The 18,194-nt window shown below is 35.3% G+C and overlaps 2 protein-coding genes and 2 pseudogenes across 2 annotated transcripts; 1 reads left to right on the forward strand and 3 right to left on the reverse strand.

The window, feature by feature from the left end:
• Window positions 1-1,810: 1,810 nt before the first annotated feature.
• LOC115229078 lies at window positions 1,811-1,995 on the reverse strand (annotated as a pseudogene).
• A 4,031-nt stretch (window positions 1,996-6,026) lies between these two features.
• LOC115229057 (U2 small nuclear ribonucleoprotein B''-like) lies at window positions 6,027-6,368 on the forward strand. The gene has a single exon (XM_029799481.1). It carries the CDS (start codon window positions 6,027-6,029, stop codon window positions 6,366-6,368), a length of 342 nt encoding a protein of 113 aa, XP_029655341.1.
• Window positions 6,369-8,149: 1,781 nt separating this feature from the next.
• Window positions 8,150-8,557, reverse strand: LOC115229058. Its single transcript, XM_029799482.1, has one exon. The coding sequence runs from the start codon at window positions 8,555-8,557 to the stop codon at window positions 8,150-8,152; it is 408 nt and encodes a 135-aa protein (XP_029655342.1).
• A 1,520-nt stretch (window positions 8,558-10,077) lies between these two features.
• LOC115229076 lies at window positions 10,078-11,323 on the reverse strand (annotated as a pseudogene).
• Window positions 11,324-18,194: the final 6,871 nt, after the last annotated feature.

Consider the following 18,194-nt stretch of genomic DNA (forward strand, 5'->3'; position numbering starts at 1 on the left):
CTCTTGTGAGACACTTGCGCACTGTCATCCCCATCTAATCCACAAAAATAAGGATTATTTTATTTCTTTGCGTAAAATGATGAAAAATCGGCTGACGGACAACTCGCCTACAGACGAGTTGTCCTTGAACTCGACAATAACAAGGACGGACAACTCGCCTAGGAAGAAATGTATATTTGGGGTATTAAAATTTGTATTTCAATAATTTTAACGATTTTTTAGAAGTAACTAATAATAAAAGAATTTTAGAATAACATGAATTTTTAAAATCAATCTATGTTAGACTTGCCGTCTTAAGTAGACATCATTTTATAATTTGCCCCCAGCGGGGTAGGGGATAAAAAAACTTTTAATTGATAATGTCAAGACCGATAAGTAGCACAAAATCTTTATTTCTAAAATTGTCAATTGATATTTTATTATAGTTCAAATCGACGTTTTTTGTAAAAATAAAAATTGAAAAAGTTCTATTTATGAAAAATTTAATTTAAAATTCTCTTTTTTGTTAGAATTTTTAATTAAATTAAATCCTAATAAATGGCTACAATTAAAAAGATATTAGGCCAAAGAAAGAGTGAGGTGGTAATTTTGGACAACAAAATTTTTTTGACAAAAAACTTAATAAATATGTAGGGGGTCCGCGAAATTTTTCATTTACTCACAAGGGGTCCGCGGACAAAAAAGGTTGAGAACCACTGATCTAGTGGAAGCATCCAACTTCAGTCTTCCCATATAAGACTTACTGACTTTAGAAAAGACCTCCTAATGCCGCAAGACCTGTCCGCGAGATTCAAGGAACCCCGACAACCAGCGCCTTAGACACGGAGAAACCTCACACGTGGCGAGGGAGGTCCGGAAGCCGTCGTGCCACCACACAAAGGCCGCTGTGGTGCATCGATTGATCAATTTGGACTTCACCTTTTTTCTTGCCGAAAAAGCGCTGGTAGATTCCCGAGGCATTCAGCTCTCAACGACGTTTGAAATTGAGTTGTACCTAATTTCATATTATTTTATGTGCTCTCGGCAAACCTTGACCAACACCGCCTGGCATGCCTTCGTGCGGCATCCGCCCCTCACTCTGGCAGCTGGATGAATGCTCTTCCTCTTTCCAGCATCGGGACGTGGCTAGACGATGCTGCCATACGCATCGGAGTGGCTCACCGACTCGGCCTGGATGTTTGTGCAAAACACCGCTGCAGATGCGGTGAGGACGTTGACGAAAAGGGACTGCACCCACTTTCCTGCAAGAGGAGCGCAGGCAGGGAACACAGACACAAGGCCCTCATTCGTGCCTCCTCGAACCGGTCGGACTCGATCGGGGAAATGGCAAAAGGCCTGACGGGATGACAATATTCCCGTACTCGTCGGGGAAGGCCCTCGTATGGGATGTTACCGTTGTGGATACCTTTTCAAATCGAGGATCCATTCTTCCGCCGCAAACCCTTGTTCGGCTGCAAACCACGCCGAAAAGATCAAAATACAAAAATATTCTTCGCTCGCGAACCGCTACCGCGTTACGCCAATCGCCCTGGAGACCGCTGGAACCGCGGGAAAGGAGACTGACTCGTTCCTCAACGAGGTCGGGCAGTCCATTGGGAGGAGGCTCAAGAACACGAGAGAGGGTCTCTGGTTCTGCCAGCGCATCGGCCTGGCCATTGTTTGGGGCAACGCACACTGCGTCCTCGCCGCTGGGACTTACGATTTTCGTTTTTTTTGACTTTCGTTTATTACAAAAAAAATTAAAAAAAAAAAAATTTATGTGTAAAAATTCCAAAATCCACTTTTTAAGATTAATAAGAAAAAAAGCAAAACTGCTCAGAAACTCTACATGCCCTCCAACCAACAGGAACGATCGTCCAAACGTTCAAAAAAGAACGTCAAGTCACGCTCAAGCAATGCAGAGTATAGAACATCATCACAGCTTTGTGTAAGAACAATTTCGATGAACGTTCTTTCAAGGCAAACTTTAGAAATGATCCCTAGAAGTATAGCCTTAATTTTCACAAAAATGCAAAATTTTAAATCACATAGTTCTTTTAGTTAAAATATATAAATTATTTTGCCGAGTTAATAATTGATAATTAATTTTTCAGCTTAATAATAAACATTTTAAATATAAATATAGATATTAAGAAATATTTTAAATAAATCTTTTTCTCACAGATTATTCAAATAATATCTAAAAAATTCTGAATTATTCATTTTAAAAAACACAGAAAGCTAAATGATAAGATATATACATAAGATTAAAATCTCTGAAAATCAATTAGATGTTGCAGATCACCACCTAGTCTAATAAATTAATGTACTGGAAGACATAATGGTGGATTATAAACAATTAGGCGTCATTTATTTTCATCATAAAAGTGATATCAAAGGTGTCTAAAATACAGAAGTTATAGCCATAACAAATTATCTAAATAAAATTAACGAAAATTTCTTTTTATGACGTTTGGTTGAACTCATAGCCAGACACTTTAGCAATTTGAGGATACTTCATTACTCTCACAATTCGATGGACAGCCTCGTTCACTGAAAAATATGTGTAAAAAGTCCGAAATTCTCTCAGCATTGCATCGACTTAATAACAACAGGGCAGCGGGTTATGATGATATTTGCGGAGAGTTGTTGAAATACGCACGGACCAAGCTTCCAGAAATGATAACTCTTATATTCAATGATATATTCAGGAATCATTGTCCAATTGAACTTGCGATGGGAGTTATACTTTCTCTGCAAAAACCTGGCGATTGAAAATCTCAGGCCACTGACCACGTTGCGAAAAACCCTGTCGATTATAACATTGAATCGTATATTAAAATCAGTTGATAAATACCTGTCGCCAAGTCAAAGCGAATTCAGACTGGGAAGATCAACCGCTGATATAGTATGGAGTCATCGGTGGCTTACTGCCATATGTCAGAAGTACAGGAAAACGATGCACATTTTGGGAGTTGAGCTATCAAAAGCGTTCGACAGTATCTGTCTAGATAAACTACTGCGAGTTCTCGAGGATATTGTTGATGAAGACTCCTTGAGGATTGTGCGTTTTCTGCTGGCTGATACGAGCCTCGTAGTGAAAATGGAGAGAAACTATTCGGATAAATGGACCTCCGGGATTGGTACTCCGCAAAGGGACTCTCTTTCCCCAGTCCTCTTTGTAATCTATTTGGAAGCCGCGTTAAGAGATGTCAGAAAGGAATTGCATCACTTAAAATTTAAGTCTTGAATAATCATTTTGTGGAACTAATATAGGCCAACGCCATTGATTTTATATCTGAGGATGTGGAAATTCTAAGAGCTGTAATAGACAAGGCTACAACAGTTTTGAAGAGGTGGTCCTGAAGATCAATCCGGAAAAGACGGGCATAACTTCGATTTAGCGTCTGTCAACTCGGATTGACGAGAAGTGGAGGTTTACTAAAATGCATGGGTCGCTTTTGAGCGATGCTGAGGACATTGCCCGTAGAAAAATGTTGGCGTCGTGTGCACTAAAGAAGATGTGGAGTATCTGGACACGCCAAAAACTTATCTCTCTAAATCTTCGGACACACTTGTATAATGCGTTCGTACTACCAATCCTATTATGCAACTCGGGAACATGGGGAACATCGAAAACGGACCTTTACGCTTTTCATAGAAAGCAAATGAGAAAAAACACGGGTATCAAATGGCCATAGACCATCAAAAACGAAACTTTCTACAAATTATGTAAATGCAAGCCGATTAGCAAGGAAGTTACTACCTCACGCTGTCCTGAGAACGGATAAAATGATTCCTTGCAATCAAATAATGGAAGAATACTTTTCTAATCAAGGAATTGGATTTCGGAGTCGGCCAAGACGCACGTTTCCCCTCTGCCTGAGGAATGATTACAAAAGAATTGGCGACCGACTTGAAAATGGTGACAATCTTGAGGACATTCACAAACGCACGAGAAACAAGGCTGGATGGAAAAGACTGACTGGGAGGATATTTGAGAGTGCGACATGAGCGAAACCTTAGGCACATACGTGCTTATGCCAGCTTTTGATTGAGCTTGATTTGTCCAGTCTTGAAGCGTTTGGTTTGCTGAAAAAAGTAATTTAGAATGGCTCGCCAATAGATAAGAATTGGTCTATCGAGTATCTTGTGCGATCAACAAGTTTGTCATGCTCATATTCCCAATTGAGTTCTGGGTTTTTGAGAGCAATTTATAGAGCTTTTTTTCTTCCAAGAGGACCACACTCTTCTCTCCGTTTATCATTTGCCCAACGGAAGAGCTTTTTAGTGCAATAAAGCAATCTTAACAAGCTCAAGAAGACTGAGGTGAATGGATTGCGAGGCTGTCTAGTTGGCAGAGATACGACCAATTACTATTGGCAAACGTTCTCGGGAAACTGGCTGCTAAAGTCAAAGAGACTCAGCTGTGAACTCTCGCCACTTCAGCTTGGTATGGGAATTCCAAATGGTTTTGAAGCTGCAGTGTATGCAGCCAGAAAATTCTTTGCGCAAAAAAAGAAACTCAAATTTATTAGCTATAAAACTGGATATTAAGAATGCATTTAACAGCCTGAGAAGAGACGTGATTCTCGAAGCCTGCTTTTCTGATCATTTCAAGCAAATCTTTCTCTTTGGATGCGAGTTTTATACCAATTACAAGATTATACTTTAAAATGATTTTGCACATTCCACCTAATCCAGCTAGTCTCAAACACTAGTGAGACTCTACACTAAACACAGGAAATATTAAGAGTATTTCGATTCCTTTATGGAAAAAAGATACGTCGCTATCAAAGAGGCCCCTGAATCTATAAATAATGAAATAACAGTTGTATCGACCAAAAAAATAAAAGAATATTTGAGCTCAAAAGTCGGATAGCTATTAAGAATAATATCACGGTGTAAAAAGTAAATCTATCAGTGGAAAATCAGTCCAATTTCAAAAAATAAACTTTCATAGACACGAGGAAACACAAAAATATGCTAATTAACTAAATATATAAAATAAGGAAAAAGTATTGAAATTAGTCAAAGAACAAGTAAAGACAGAAGGGTCTAATTTTGCTCGACTTGTTTGGCCAACAAATCACTTTCCCTGTAAAAATAGTATTCCTAGACATATAAAAGACACACTACGTTGTCCTCAAGCATTATTTTGCTACCACCGTACTCTGGGATGATGACAGAATCCCCCACCTTGACCGACATTGCCTGTCTGACACCATTCTAATATATTTAAGTCGACTTATGTTGTACCACGATACTGCCGGGTCCAGCAGCCACAATTGTCCCTTCTATGACCTTTTCTTGAGCTTTGGCTGGAATGAGAATCCCAGTCTTTGAAACTGTTTCCTTGGCTGCTCTCTGAACAAGAATTCTATCAAATAGCGGAACGATTTTTTGAGCAATGGACTGGAATATTAATACAAAGTGGAGAAACCATCAGAGAAAACGTGACAGTACTTTTATTACTTTTTTAAATGTGATAAACTAATTAAAATATATTAATAACAAAAATTTTCAATTTATTTTAACATAATTATCTAAAACATTTATACAAAAATAATAGAATTTTATAATATATTTCGTCGAAAATTAAAAAATCTAACCATTAATTTTTTTAAAAACTAAGATTTTAATAATTAAATTTAAATAAGTTATATAAAAACTATTAATATATGAAATAAATTCAAACCCACAAGTGTTCTGATGTGTGCTGATATTCTACCTGGGAACACAATATACATAAGCAACCTAAACGACAAGATAAAGAAGCTGGGTTAAGTTTAAATTAATATTTCCAGAACTTAAAGACCAGCTATACCACGCCTTTGCCCCATTTGGCCACATTGTCGAAATAGTGGCCCTAAAGACTAATCAAATGCGGGGACAAGCATTTGTCATATTTAAGGAAGTGAACAACGCCTCACTTGCCCTCCGGTCTATGAATGGATTCAAATTCTACGGCAAGCCCATGGTAAAGGATTGTCCTCATCTTCCAGCGCATAGAGTACGCCAAGACTGAATCCCAGATCATAACTAGAATGAAGACATTATATGCCGAAAGATGTGAAAGACAGAAGGAGGAATTGCAGTCAAAGTCGAAAAGAGTTCGAATGGATGTCTTTGAGAACGTGGAATGTCCTCCTGATGCCTCTTCTGTGCTTTTTGTGGAGAATATTCCAAGTGACGCCACTGAACATGATCTCAACATTCTTTTTAAAAAGTTTTCTGGGTTTAAGGAACTTCGGTACACGAGTGCTCGGCCGGAAGTGTCTTTTGTGGAGTACGAGAATGAAACATGTGCTACTGCTGCTCTTCAGTCTCTTCAAAACTTTAAACTTTCCCCAACTCATTTTCTGGCAATTTCATACGCCAAAGTTTAATTTTTCTTGTTTTTTTTGATTATGATTTTTTATTAAAGAAAATTTAAATAAATTGAATTTTGATAAATTAATATTTTATTGGATGATGTGAGACGATGAAAACCACTAAAGCTTTAAATGATTTTATTTCACAGTTAAAGTGTTCCTCGTGGTGATTTTCTTTTCTTATTACTACCAGCTCGTCCTCTACTTGTGAATTATTTAGCCATTCGAATCGTCCAACTCTTTTCTGCCAGTTAGCAGTTTTAAATAATATTAAAGAAAGTGCTTGGAAGAGTGTGGCGATCCCCTTCTGTCTTCTTCTATTATAAATCGGAAAAACCTTACTTCACTCGCAAACTTAGCCAATCAACTTGTGGACAAGCTCAAATCCCTTAAAGACAGTCCCTCCAAAGTCGTGGTGGCCCACAGTGGCTACTCCATACGACAACTACGGGACCTGAGGGGGATGACCTTTTCCCTACGATGTGTGACGGCATCCACCATGTCCTCACAAGTCTCCCACTTGGTTGTCCAGACAGACGAGAATGGGCGATGTTTGAGGACATTTAAGTACATGACCGCTCTTCTCAGAGGTCTGTGGATTGTGTCTCATCAATGTACGAACATGAATGTATTTCAGGGCTATCCGACTCGTTTGACTGTCAATCCTTACTGGACTGTGCCCCTTATGAAGTGGTGGGACACTCCAATAGCGAAGTGTCGTATATTCCTACCAAGGCGAGGACCAGTCAAGTCTGTGGCTGTTTGATAATGAGTAGTCTCCTCCTCTTTTTGATGGGATTTCTGTCTTTTTTGCATCAAAGACACGCATGCCCCGGCGGAAAATTATTTCATTGGTGGAGTTGGGTGGAGGAAAAGTCCTAAGAAGTCTTCTTTCTGAATATGAGAAGAGCAGACCCTTCCATGCTGCTGCTTCTGGACTGATAGCAAATTGTCCGGTTGTAGCCGTGTCAGATGAGTGGGCTGGAGCCGTCCTCATTGGAATGAATTTAGAGAAAAATTGTTTGGTTGCTTCTGAGAATTGGATATTTGATTGTATTTCATCGTATTGCCTTGTTGAATGAATGGCTTATTCTGTCTTCTTGTTTTTTGGTAAGGATAGGGATTCTAGGTATTACTTAAATAATGTAGTTTCGTTATTATTAGGGCAACCTAAAAGTAATGATTAATTTTAAAAAGGTCCAAAAAAGGTTTTTATAAAAAGTTTGTTACGTCAATTTGGTCAATTTGTTAATTAAGTCAATTTTAAAATACGAATTTAATTAGAAAAATCGGCGTGACGTTTCTGTCGTATTGTAACAAATCTTTAACTAAATTATAGAGTACGTATGCCTAAAAATAAGCCTTCAGATTGTAAAAAAGCGAAAAATATTTATGAAAAATATCCCAAAGAATTTTCAATTACTCCGAATGGAATGCTTTTTTGTAAATTGTGTGAGTTACTCGTAACTTGCAAAAAACGTTTTTTTGTGAACAAACACAGGGAAACACAGAAGCACTCTTCACCAACAATTATATCCACCAATACAAGATACAGTCCGACCTCTAAATGGGGCACTAAGTGCCTCAAATCAGAGGTTTCCCCAAAAAAGAGGTTTTTCAAAAAGCTCAATAAATAAAGAAAAAGAACATTATTTTTTAAAATAATCAGTTAATTTTTCTCCATATTTATATTTATTTTTAATTCCTAACGACACTTTCTTTCTGAATTCATAAAAATCATGAAGAGAATCTGGAATCAAATCAAAGATGTTTGTCTCTAAGTTTTCCATCAAACTTTAAATTTGTGATATTGATGGTTCGCAGCTTATATTCTCATAGATATTTGGATCATTATCTTCTATTTCATCAATAACATTATTAAATATTTCTTCAGATGATTCATTTATGCAACTCGAGTCTGATGGAGATTGTCGAAAAACCTTTTGCCAGCAGTTATAAATAATATCCGCAGATACATTATTCCAGGCATCTGAGATTATTGTTACCACTTGCCGCAAATTTAATTTGGATAAAGACTCTATAAACAAATCCTGGTCGTCTTGAAAACATAAAAAATCAATTAGACAATTCAAATAATTATCAGCAGATGCGGATTCGCCTGACAATGTTCGGAATTTTAATTCATGCCTCTGCTTGAATTTTTCTAACCATCCATTTGAAGCTTTAAACTTGTTTAAGCCCATTCTCGAAGAAACAGTTAGGGAAATTTTTTTTAAGAGTTCCAGAAACTGGAACATTCTGATCCCTTAGACGCTGAAAAATATCAATGACTTTTTCATCAAATCCGTTTTTATTTTCACTTAATGATGAGGAAAGAAATCCTTTTTTGATAAATGGAAGAATATTCTTTTTTATACAGAAAATAGTTCCCTTGCTAGTATTGTACATTATGGATAATCTCCTCTCAGAATGTTCTTTCTTTAAAAGATGATCAGCAATCTTCAACTTGGTTTCATAATTCAAAGGCATTACACAAGAAATTTGAAATGAAACGTGTCTTAAAATATTTATTTTTTAAATTGGTATAATTAATTTTATTTAATAAAAAATCAATGCCCCAAATAGAGATGTTAAAATTAATTGATTTTTTATAATTTGGTTAAAAAATTTATAATGCCCCAAAACAGAGTTTTCCCCAAAAAAGAGGTGCCTCACCCCTGGAGGTGCGCCCCAATTAGAGGTCGGACTGTAATTGAATATTTTTTTTCAAATTATTGTTTCAAAAATTTTGAATCATTTGTATTCTCAAACATTTCACTCTATAAATTGAGGAATGAAGCAATTATCAACTTATTCGAAAATATTGGGCATTCACTTCCTTCAGAGTTTACTTAAGATAGTAGAAATTTTAGCTCTATAAAAGATATCAAAAATAATTAATTTAATTTAAAATGAGCGAGACTGCACCTTCTCGGAGGTCTACATTGCCAGAGAAGAGGAGGAAGAAGGGAAGGAGGAGCGTGGAGTGCCATCCTCTGCTCACTTCGAAGGCTCTGGACTTAGTTAGAAAATCACTTAGTTAATTAGTTTCTTTTTTTACAAAATATTTGAAAATAAAGTTTTAAATAATATTTCTTAGGTCAATTTTTTAGTCAATTTTTAAAATTTTACGGTCAGTTAATTTTTTAGGTCAATAAAAATGTTTGCCCTAGTTATTATTCTTGATGAGATACGTCAAGGAATTGACTTCCTTCAGTTTTCACGTCATAACTGCTCACTGAACAAGTACAATTTCTCCTTATTACTTGAAAACACGTGAACGCGATTCTCTTTAAGTACTCTTCGGACAATAAGTTCAATCTCATCATAGTCACTCGGGTTGAATTCGATTAGTCCAAAGTAATAGTTGAGCGTACTTGTTCAAGACGTGGAACAAATTCTATACATTGAGGCGAGATGCCTATATTATTGCTGCATTGCTACGCATATCTTCCACTAGGCACTTTCTAGTTTCGAGCGTGATTAATAAAGCTGGTTTTTCAACCACATCAAGATACTTATATCTTTAGTGTTTCTCCAGGACTTTGACTAAATGACCACATACGTGATCCAGTCGAACGGTCTTGAAACCTTTCAGATTTTCCCAATAAAATAATAATTGATTACATAACCACAAAATTTAATGGGACAGACACACCCTGCTTAATTGTAAGTAGAAAATTAGAAAGATTTATTAAATTTGATTAGTTGAACAATAAGCAAATTAGTAGACGTGTTTAGCCACAAAGAGGCTTTCATTGGCAGATGCATCGTCTGTGCCGGAATAAACACCCTGGGCAGCATCACTACAGGCCTAGGCGTGGTGACCATTAAACTATACATTGGCTCTTTTGATCAATTGAGCGACAGCTAGATCATTATTTGCACAATCTCCATTCCACTTTCTAATAACGGAATGTTGCAGAGCTCGTCCATAAGAAAAGGACAAGGACCAGGGATACATTCTCCGATCTGTATTGGCCTGCTTATTGATCTCGTTAAGAATGTTGTAGAATCCGACTCGGAAAATCCACCCGAAAGGAAAACAATTCCTTTGAGTCATTAAAAGCTCAGAACCAGGGACTGCAGATGGAACAGTTCTTCGCAATGTGCGAAGAGTTGCGGTGGCATTATCAGAAAACGAACTTTGAGGATTGGCCTGCATTCCTGAAGTGACCATGTTTGGTTTTAGTAAAGTTCCTTCCAAAAACACGTCCTGGTCATTCAGAGCTTTATAAACTCCCGCCAAAACCTAAAATAATAAAAACGAATGACCACCTTTGTAGTAACATATTCACATCTTTCTAAACTGTGAGTACCGTCACAGAGAACTTCAGGCTCTACGATGGGGACGATGGCATTCTATGGATTCAGGAAAAATGAGACCAACTCGTTGACATATTTTGGCATACGAGGCAAGTACATTGCTGTTTGTGACAATCGCTAGTTCCGACGTGTGTTTGGTCAGTAATTGTGAGGACACACCGCCATTTAGCAAAGTCCGCTCCAGCCTTTTTGTACTTGGCACATCTTTGGTCCAAATTGTCGAGCCCTGACAAATTCTAAATGCCATGTTGACCTTGAGTCGTTGTCTCCACTCCATTGATCGAAACTACTCCCAAATCAACTTTAATTCCAGTAAGTATCCCGTTTTTACGTAAGACCTCCGGAAATGAGACTCCTTCGTCAGATGTTTGCCAGAAAGTTTCGTCGTACATGATCACTCCGGAAATGTAATTACTGAGAACTTCTGCAGACGAGAAGAGCATTTGACGATAAAGACGACGATTTTGTTCATTATTTGTGCAATTTATTGCTGAAAACCGTTTTCCGATCGTCCCTGTGCTTTCATCAGCAGCCAAAATTCCTCGGCCGACTCTTGTGAGTTTGTTAGCGATTTCTGAAAGTTGTTTTTGTTGGATTTCGGTTAAAAATGAATTCATATAGTTTCTTAAAAGGTGATTATAAATGTTAAATTGATAATAGTTAGATAATCAGTTACCTATGATATGCTGACGCAGTAGAATAAAATTTATTAATTTTTTAAGGTTAGGCTAAAAATTATATCACATTATAATAACATATTTATTACCTATTATAAATAGCTGAAGATTTTATTTATTTTTTTAGAAGAAATGGGTATTCATAACACACGATATACAGTAAAACCTCTGGTGCTCGCCACCTCTGTTACTCGCCACCTCTATTGCTCGCCACATATTTTTCAAAAAATTAAAAATTTCTAGTAAATTTTGATAAATATTCTATTGCTCGCCATTTTCTAAATCTCGCCATTAATTTTTAAAAATATTTTTTTTGGTTAAACTATTTTTTATATAAAATATTTCAACCAGGCTGAATTTAACATGCGTAAGTGCTAAAGATTGTCTTTTAATGGAAAACGTCGCATTCTTGCGTATATGGAGGAGAACAAAAGTCTCACGATGGACCGTATAGCAGTTGAGCAGTTGATCAGAAACAAGAAATTGATGCATTTACTTTTTTGATCTCTGCAAAGATTCAACAATATAATGCTGAAAACATTTATAACGCTGATGAAACTGGGATTTTTTACAAATCTATCCCTTCAAAAAGTGTTTGTCAGAAGGTTCGACATGGACATAAAATCCTTAAAGAACGGTTTAATTTTTATTTATTTTTTAGATTTTCTTTGTTGCTATGCTCAAATATGACTGGGACAGACAAAAAAATTCCACTTATGATTGGAAAGTTCCAGAAACCTCGCTGCTTTAAAAATTTTAAAGTCGAAAATTTTGTCGATTACTGTCATTCACCAAAAGCATGGATGACAAGTAAAATTTTTAACGAATGGCTTCTAACATAAGATAGGCATCTAAAAAAACGAAAAATTCTTTTAGTTGTGGATCGATGCCCATCCCATAAACTTTACGCTGATTTACAGTCAATTGAAGTTCTTTACCTACCTTCGAAGACTACAACAATTCTACAACCAATGAATCAAGGAATCATTAGATCCTTCAAAGGACATTTTAATAACTTAAATTTGAGTTTATGTTAGAAAAAATTGAAAATGGAGAAAATCCACTGGAAGCTCATAAAAAAATAACTTTAAAAGACGGTCTTCTTTTTACATATTTTGCCTGGAAAAAAGTAACGACCAAAAACAATTACAAATTGTTTCGGACATTCAAAATGGATCGAATGTGAAAATCAATTCGAAAGACCAACTGTTGAAATTGATAATTATGATCAAATGGTAAATATCTTGAAAATATTGGACCCGGTGAATAAAGATGATTTTATTAATCATGAATTTACCGAAATAGATGAAATTGAAGATTACCTTAATATTGCTGGAGATTCTTTTCCACACAAATATGACGATGAAGATACTCATAATGACGAATCTCATGTGACTTCAGAAGAGGCTTTGAAAATGTTGAAAAGAATAAAGTCATTCTTTTATCAAAATGAAAATTTTGATATAAATTCGTTGGAACTAATCGAAACCGTTATTAAAAATATGGCTGAATTAAAAAAATTATTAAAGATTTTTTTAGTTAATTTTTTCCTTTTAATTCTTTCGATTCTCTTTGTTTCTTTGCTCAAATATGACTTGGAAGGCTCACTTATGATCGGAAAGTATCGAAAACGGAGATGTTTTCAAAATTTCAATGTCAACAAATTTATTGATTATTTCTATTGCTCGCCAAATTCTATTGCTCGCCATTTTTTCTTCGGTCCCGAAAATGGCGAGCACCAGAGGTTTTACTGTATTTTTTTAACTAGATGAAACAAGGCTGAATAAAAATGTTTTTTTACAAGACCAAAGTTTGTGTTAAGGGGCTTAATAAGTCAATTTTAATTAATTAACCTATTAATTAGTATTTCCTATTTGATTTGGTTATGAATTCTGACTATCATTATTACGTCATTAATCATAAAAGAGTTTGTAATCAGAAGAGTCATGTTTACAAAGCGAAGCTCCGAACTCTGAGTGCCACGTTACCAGAGTGGGATTGAGAAGAGTAATGTTTATGAGAAGTGCAGAGAACCCCGAGTTTAAATGCGTAAGAAATAATTTTATGCTACAAATACCGTATTCCGACAAGCTTTCCATTTTTTGCATTGACGACATTATAATCTTTGTGATTCATTTAGGATCTCTAGAGTTGCTCAAAACAAATTGTCAACAGTTTTCCTCCTCGAGTTGCAGTGAATATACTTTGTCTCGGAATTATTTCAATCTTAAATGAAAATAAATTTCAATCTTGAATAAAGCATAACATTTCTTCATTTCGATAAGAAGTATTTCCATTGAATGCAACCAATTATTTTAATAATTTCAATAAGGTGTTCTTCCTGAAATTGTGTTAAACGATGCATGATCTTTAATTTAATGTCATCATCCATTCGATGGACAAGGACGTTGAATGAACCGACTACTTATTATTATTTAAATCGAGAAGACCGTCAAAGTCAGAACAAAATCAGTTAGGTGATGCAGACATTCCCAATCATAACACGCATATTCTCGTGCCAGCATGCTTTGACGTGGAACACAGAACCCGTCGTCTTTAAAAGCGTTTCGAAAACAGTTGACTTTATACGGAGTTCAGTGAAACTGAACTTTGCAGTTGTATTAATAAAATACTGATAATTGTTAAAAAACTATATATGGGTTCCGTGAGGCAAATAAAATGTCTTTAGGCGGCCGCGATCTCTAAAAGGTTCGGAACTACCGATGTACAGAATTGATAAAAATGGCATTTTGAGAATAGTCAATTCAATGGCGTTGTCTGTTCAGCGACCTGTGGCATTTAATATTTACAGTTTTCAATTTTTTGTTCAATAAAAGAATTTTGATCAATTATTTTTGGTGTCGACCCAACGCGAATTATTTCCTTTGCTAATTTTTCCCAAAAAAGTGTTCTACAAGCTAAAGGTTTGCAATAAATCTTTTAACCAGTCAGACTCCACTTCGGTGATGGCAAAAACATGTGACTGGTGAAGTAAATCTTTATCCTAGGAGCACTAGAGACCTCAGAAATCGCAAAAAGCTTGATCTTGCTTTATAAATGATATCAGGAATTAGGATACGATTTTTCACCGTAGTATACCACCTATTATTTCAGGAAATTTCTATTCAAAATAATAAGTTATAAAAAATATTTATTATTTTGTAGTTTAGTAATAATTTATAATAAACAATAAAAAATCAACGCGTGGATTATTCATTAGTTGGTGTTGATTTCTTAGTTTGTTGCAATATTTAAAAATCACTATAAATAGAATGGAAGAGAATCCAGTTAACGTTATTACTCCAGGAAGGGTGGTTATAATGCTTGCTGGGCGATATGCTGGCAAAAAAGGCATCGTAATGCAGGGACCTATTATATATTATTAGGCTTAGAATATAAACGAGACTAAAAATAGAAAATATCCTCAATGTCTTGTTGTTGGACTGGCAAAAAATCCCCGTAGAATACTATCCGGAATGTCCTCAAATAAAATACTTAAAAGGACCAGACTATCCACGTTCGTTAAGCTGACAAATATCAACCACGTCCTCACAACAAGGTTTATATACATTTATTTTATATATTTAGATATTGTGTCACTCCTTCCATTACAACTGATGATGTTAATGTAGATAAGTATAAAGATCTTGCAGGAAGAAAGCAGATGAGGCAATTGGCACGAACTGCATTGGAGTCACAGTTATGCGTATTTGTATATTACTCTGTAGTTATCGAAAAGGCGAACATAAGTGGTTCTTTAAGCGCATCGATATGTGATTTTTGTTCTTTTCTAATAAATTTTGTGTTTTAGGGTAAATATTTGTTGCTTTTTGAACTATAATTATTTATTCAAGATTAGAATAACAAAGGTGTATAAAAGGGACTTTTTAGATAAGATATCCTTACAAAATGGCTAGCAAATTGATGTGAGATTATACAGTGATTTTAAATTGGTTTTAACAATTATTTCTTTGAAATAATTAACACAAAATAATATTAGGGAGTTTGGAACAAATTTTTTTATCCATAGTTTTTTGAACACTCTAAAATTTTAGCACACAAAGCTAGGGTCGAGCTATACTATTATTTCTTGTACTAAAATTCACTAAGGAGATCCACTTGTTTTTTTTCTATTTGCTCTCTGGGCCAACCAAATAGCCAGAAATCTCATTTCGATGGAATCATATTGGATGGTTGAACTTCTTTGATTTAATAATTTAATAATCTTTGACACTCGGATATTTGCTGAAGGTCGAAGATAGGAAAGTCCGATTATTAGCTTATACCAAATGAAAGGATTTGAATCTTTTCTCATACTGCTGGAATGTTTTCCCCTCATGTATTGCTTGACGACATCGTTAAGGGAGCACTTGATGTGGATGGATTTACTTTAATGTTTGAACCTGCTGGGCTTGATTGCGGGAACAAGAAACTTGGAACCTTCATTAAAAAAAAACTAATTAATTTTCGAACCTTCGAAGTGAGCAGAGAATAACACTCCACGCACCTCCTTCCCTTCTTCTTCCTTTTCTCTGGCACTATAGACTTCCGAGAAAGTGCAGTCCAGCGCCTCACGCTGACTAAATGTCAGGAAAGAACTGGATCGGCGAGCATCAAACGAGACACTCTCCAGAGTCCTCTTAAGAACAGTTGACTGCATACAGTATAACCTCCATTTGGGGCAGACCTCTGGCTTGGGGAACCTCTATTTTTGGGGAAACCTCTATTTTTGGGGAAACCTCTATTTTTGGGGTAGTTTGAAAAGGATATAATTTTTATGCGGTAATTTCCAAATTTAGAAATTACCGGAACCTCTAAGTGGGGCACAGGATTTTTAATTTATATACATATTTGCTATTAAAATTAAAATTAATTATATAAAATTTCATTTGGAAGCCTCGTGTAATTTTTGTATTCTTGTTGTTATGGCTCGTAAGCTTAGTCTTGAGTTAAAGATCAAAATTGCCAAGGAATTAAGTGAAAATAAACATCTTACTGAACGAGATATTGTAGATAAGTACAAAATTAGTAAAGGTTTTTTATTAATGTAAGTTTTTAGGCGCTGTGTCACGTATTAAAAAATTATCTCAATTTTTTTATACTGGGGCTGTTCAAACAGATTTTCCCAGAAATATTCAACGCTCTCCTCATACTTTATCCCAAAAATTGGATAAAATTGTTTTTGAGGCTTTCACCAAGACAAGGGAAGAATTTATTCCTGTGTCCGGTCCTCTTTTAAAAAATATTGCTTCCAAAGTAGCAAGGATGTTGAATTATTCGGCGTTCAAAGGGTCCAATGGCTGGTTGGAAAAATTAAGAAAAGACATATGTTGTCATTTAAGACAATTAGTGGAGAGAAAAACTCTTCCGATGTTTCTTCGCTTGATATGTTTTTTTTCCAAGTATGATGAATACGTAAAAGAATATGGTCTTCAAAATATTTTTAATTGCGACGAAACTGGGTTATATATTAAAAGGATACCTTCAAAATCATTTGTAAGTTCGGATGAAGATTGTTTCGGAATTAAAAGAGTAAAGAAAAATTCACTATTCTTTTGTCGGTCAGTGCTTGTGGCGAAAAATTGAAGCCATTGTTAGTAGGAAAATATAAATCCCCACGTTGTATGAAAAACTTTAACCCTGAAGAACATGGAGTTTCATATTCATCATCTAAAAACAGTTGGATGACATCAGAAATATTTATTACATGGCTCACCATTACAAATGAACAAATGATTACGCAAAAGAGAAAAATGTTTTTGTTACTTGATAACGCAAGCTGTCACAAATATATCCATCTTTCCAACATTGAATTGTTTTTTCTCCCAAAAAATACAACCTCATTAATTCAACCGTTAGACATGGGTATTATTAAATCTTTCAAGTCCAATTATCTTAACGCTTTATTGGATTTTACTCTTTATTTTGAGGACGTTGAGTTACAAATTGTTAATTTAAAAAAAATAAATCTTCGTCATGTCATAATAATTGTTGGAAAAACATGGCAAAATTTAAATCCTGAAACAATAACGAATTGTTGGGAAACAATTAATAACTGTCGGCAACAGATTCCTAGTTCAAATTTTTTAGTTAACAGTGAGAAAGAAAATTTGGACACGATAATTGCAGACGTAATTGCTGAAAATGAAGAAGAAAATAATGATGAGTCAATATATGACCAAACTGAATGCAACTGTTCACACTTGGACACGATAACAGCAATGAATAACCTTGAAGAGAATATTCACCGTTTGTTTCCCGATGCGTTAAAAGACTATTACAATTTCAGAAAAATATTGGGCATACATATGAAGAAATCTGCAACAGGAAACAAAATAACAGATTATTTTCGTGTATAATAGAATAAAAATTTTTTTCTACTTGAAAAATACTCTAATTATCAATAAAATTAGTGGAAAACATGTTTAAATGTTCTTAAAAATACTTTATTTATTTATAAATTAATGAAAAATATGCTAAAACTATTAAAATTTTTATAAAAATAAAGAAAATTTCAGACCTCCATTTTTGGGGAAACCTCTATTTTTGGGGCAATTTTTCAAAATTGATGCCCCAAATGGAGGTTATACTGTATAAGCATATAGAGACTTATCTACACCCAGCTGTCTTAAGTACCCCTTGTGGTATTTCGTGACTATTCCATCCCATGTCATCACATACGGAATGACATGGACTTTGTTCTGTTACATCAGCCCTAGCTCGTTTGCAAGGAGGTAATACTTCCTACTTTTCTTCACTTCCACTATTTGCAAACGGTCTAGGCACGCGATGCTCACTTTTACGATAACAATCTCCCCAGTAACCTTATCACGGACCA

The sequence above is a fragment of the Octopus sinensis genome, unplaced genomic scaffold, assembly GCF_006345805.1.
Source record: "Octopus sinensis unplaced genomic scaffold, ASM634580v1 Contig11667, whole genome shotgun sequence".
Classification (NCBI taxonomy): domain Eukaryota; kingdom Metazoa; phylum Mollusca; class Cephalopoda; order Octopoda; family Octopodidae; genus Octopus; species Octopus sinensis.

Excerpts from the sequence above, each read along its gene's own strand:
- LOC115229057 (XM_029799481.1), top strand. The coding sequence starts at position 6,027 with ATGAAGACATTATATGCCGAAAGATGTGAAAGACAGAAGGAGGAATTG.
- LOC115229058 (XM_029799482.1), bottom strand. The coding sequence starts at position 8,557 with ATGGGCTTAAACAAGTTTAAAGCTTCAAATGGATGGTTAGAAAAATTC.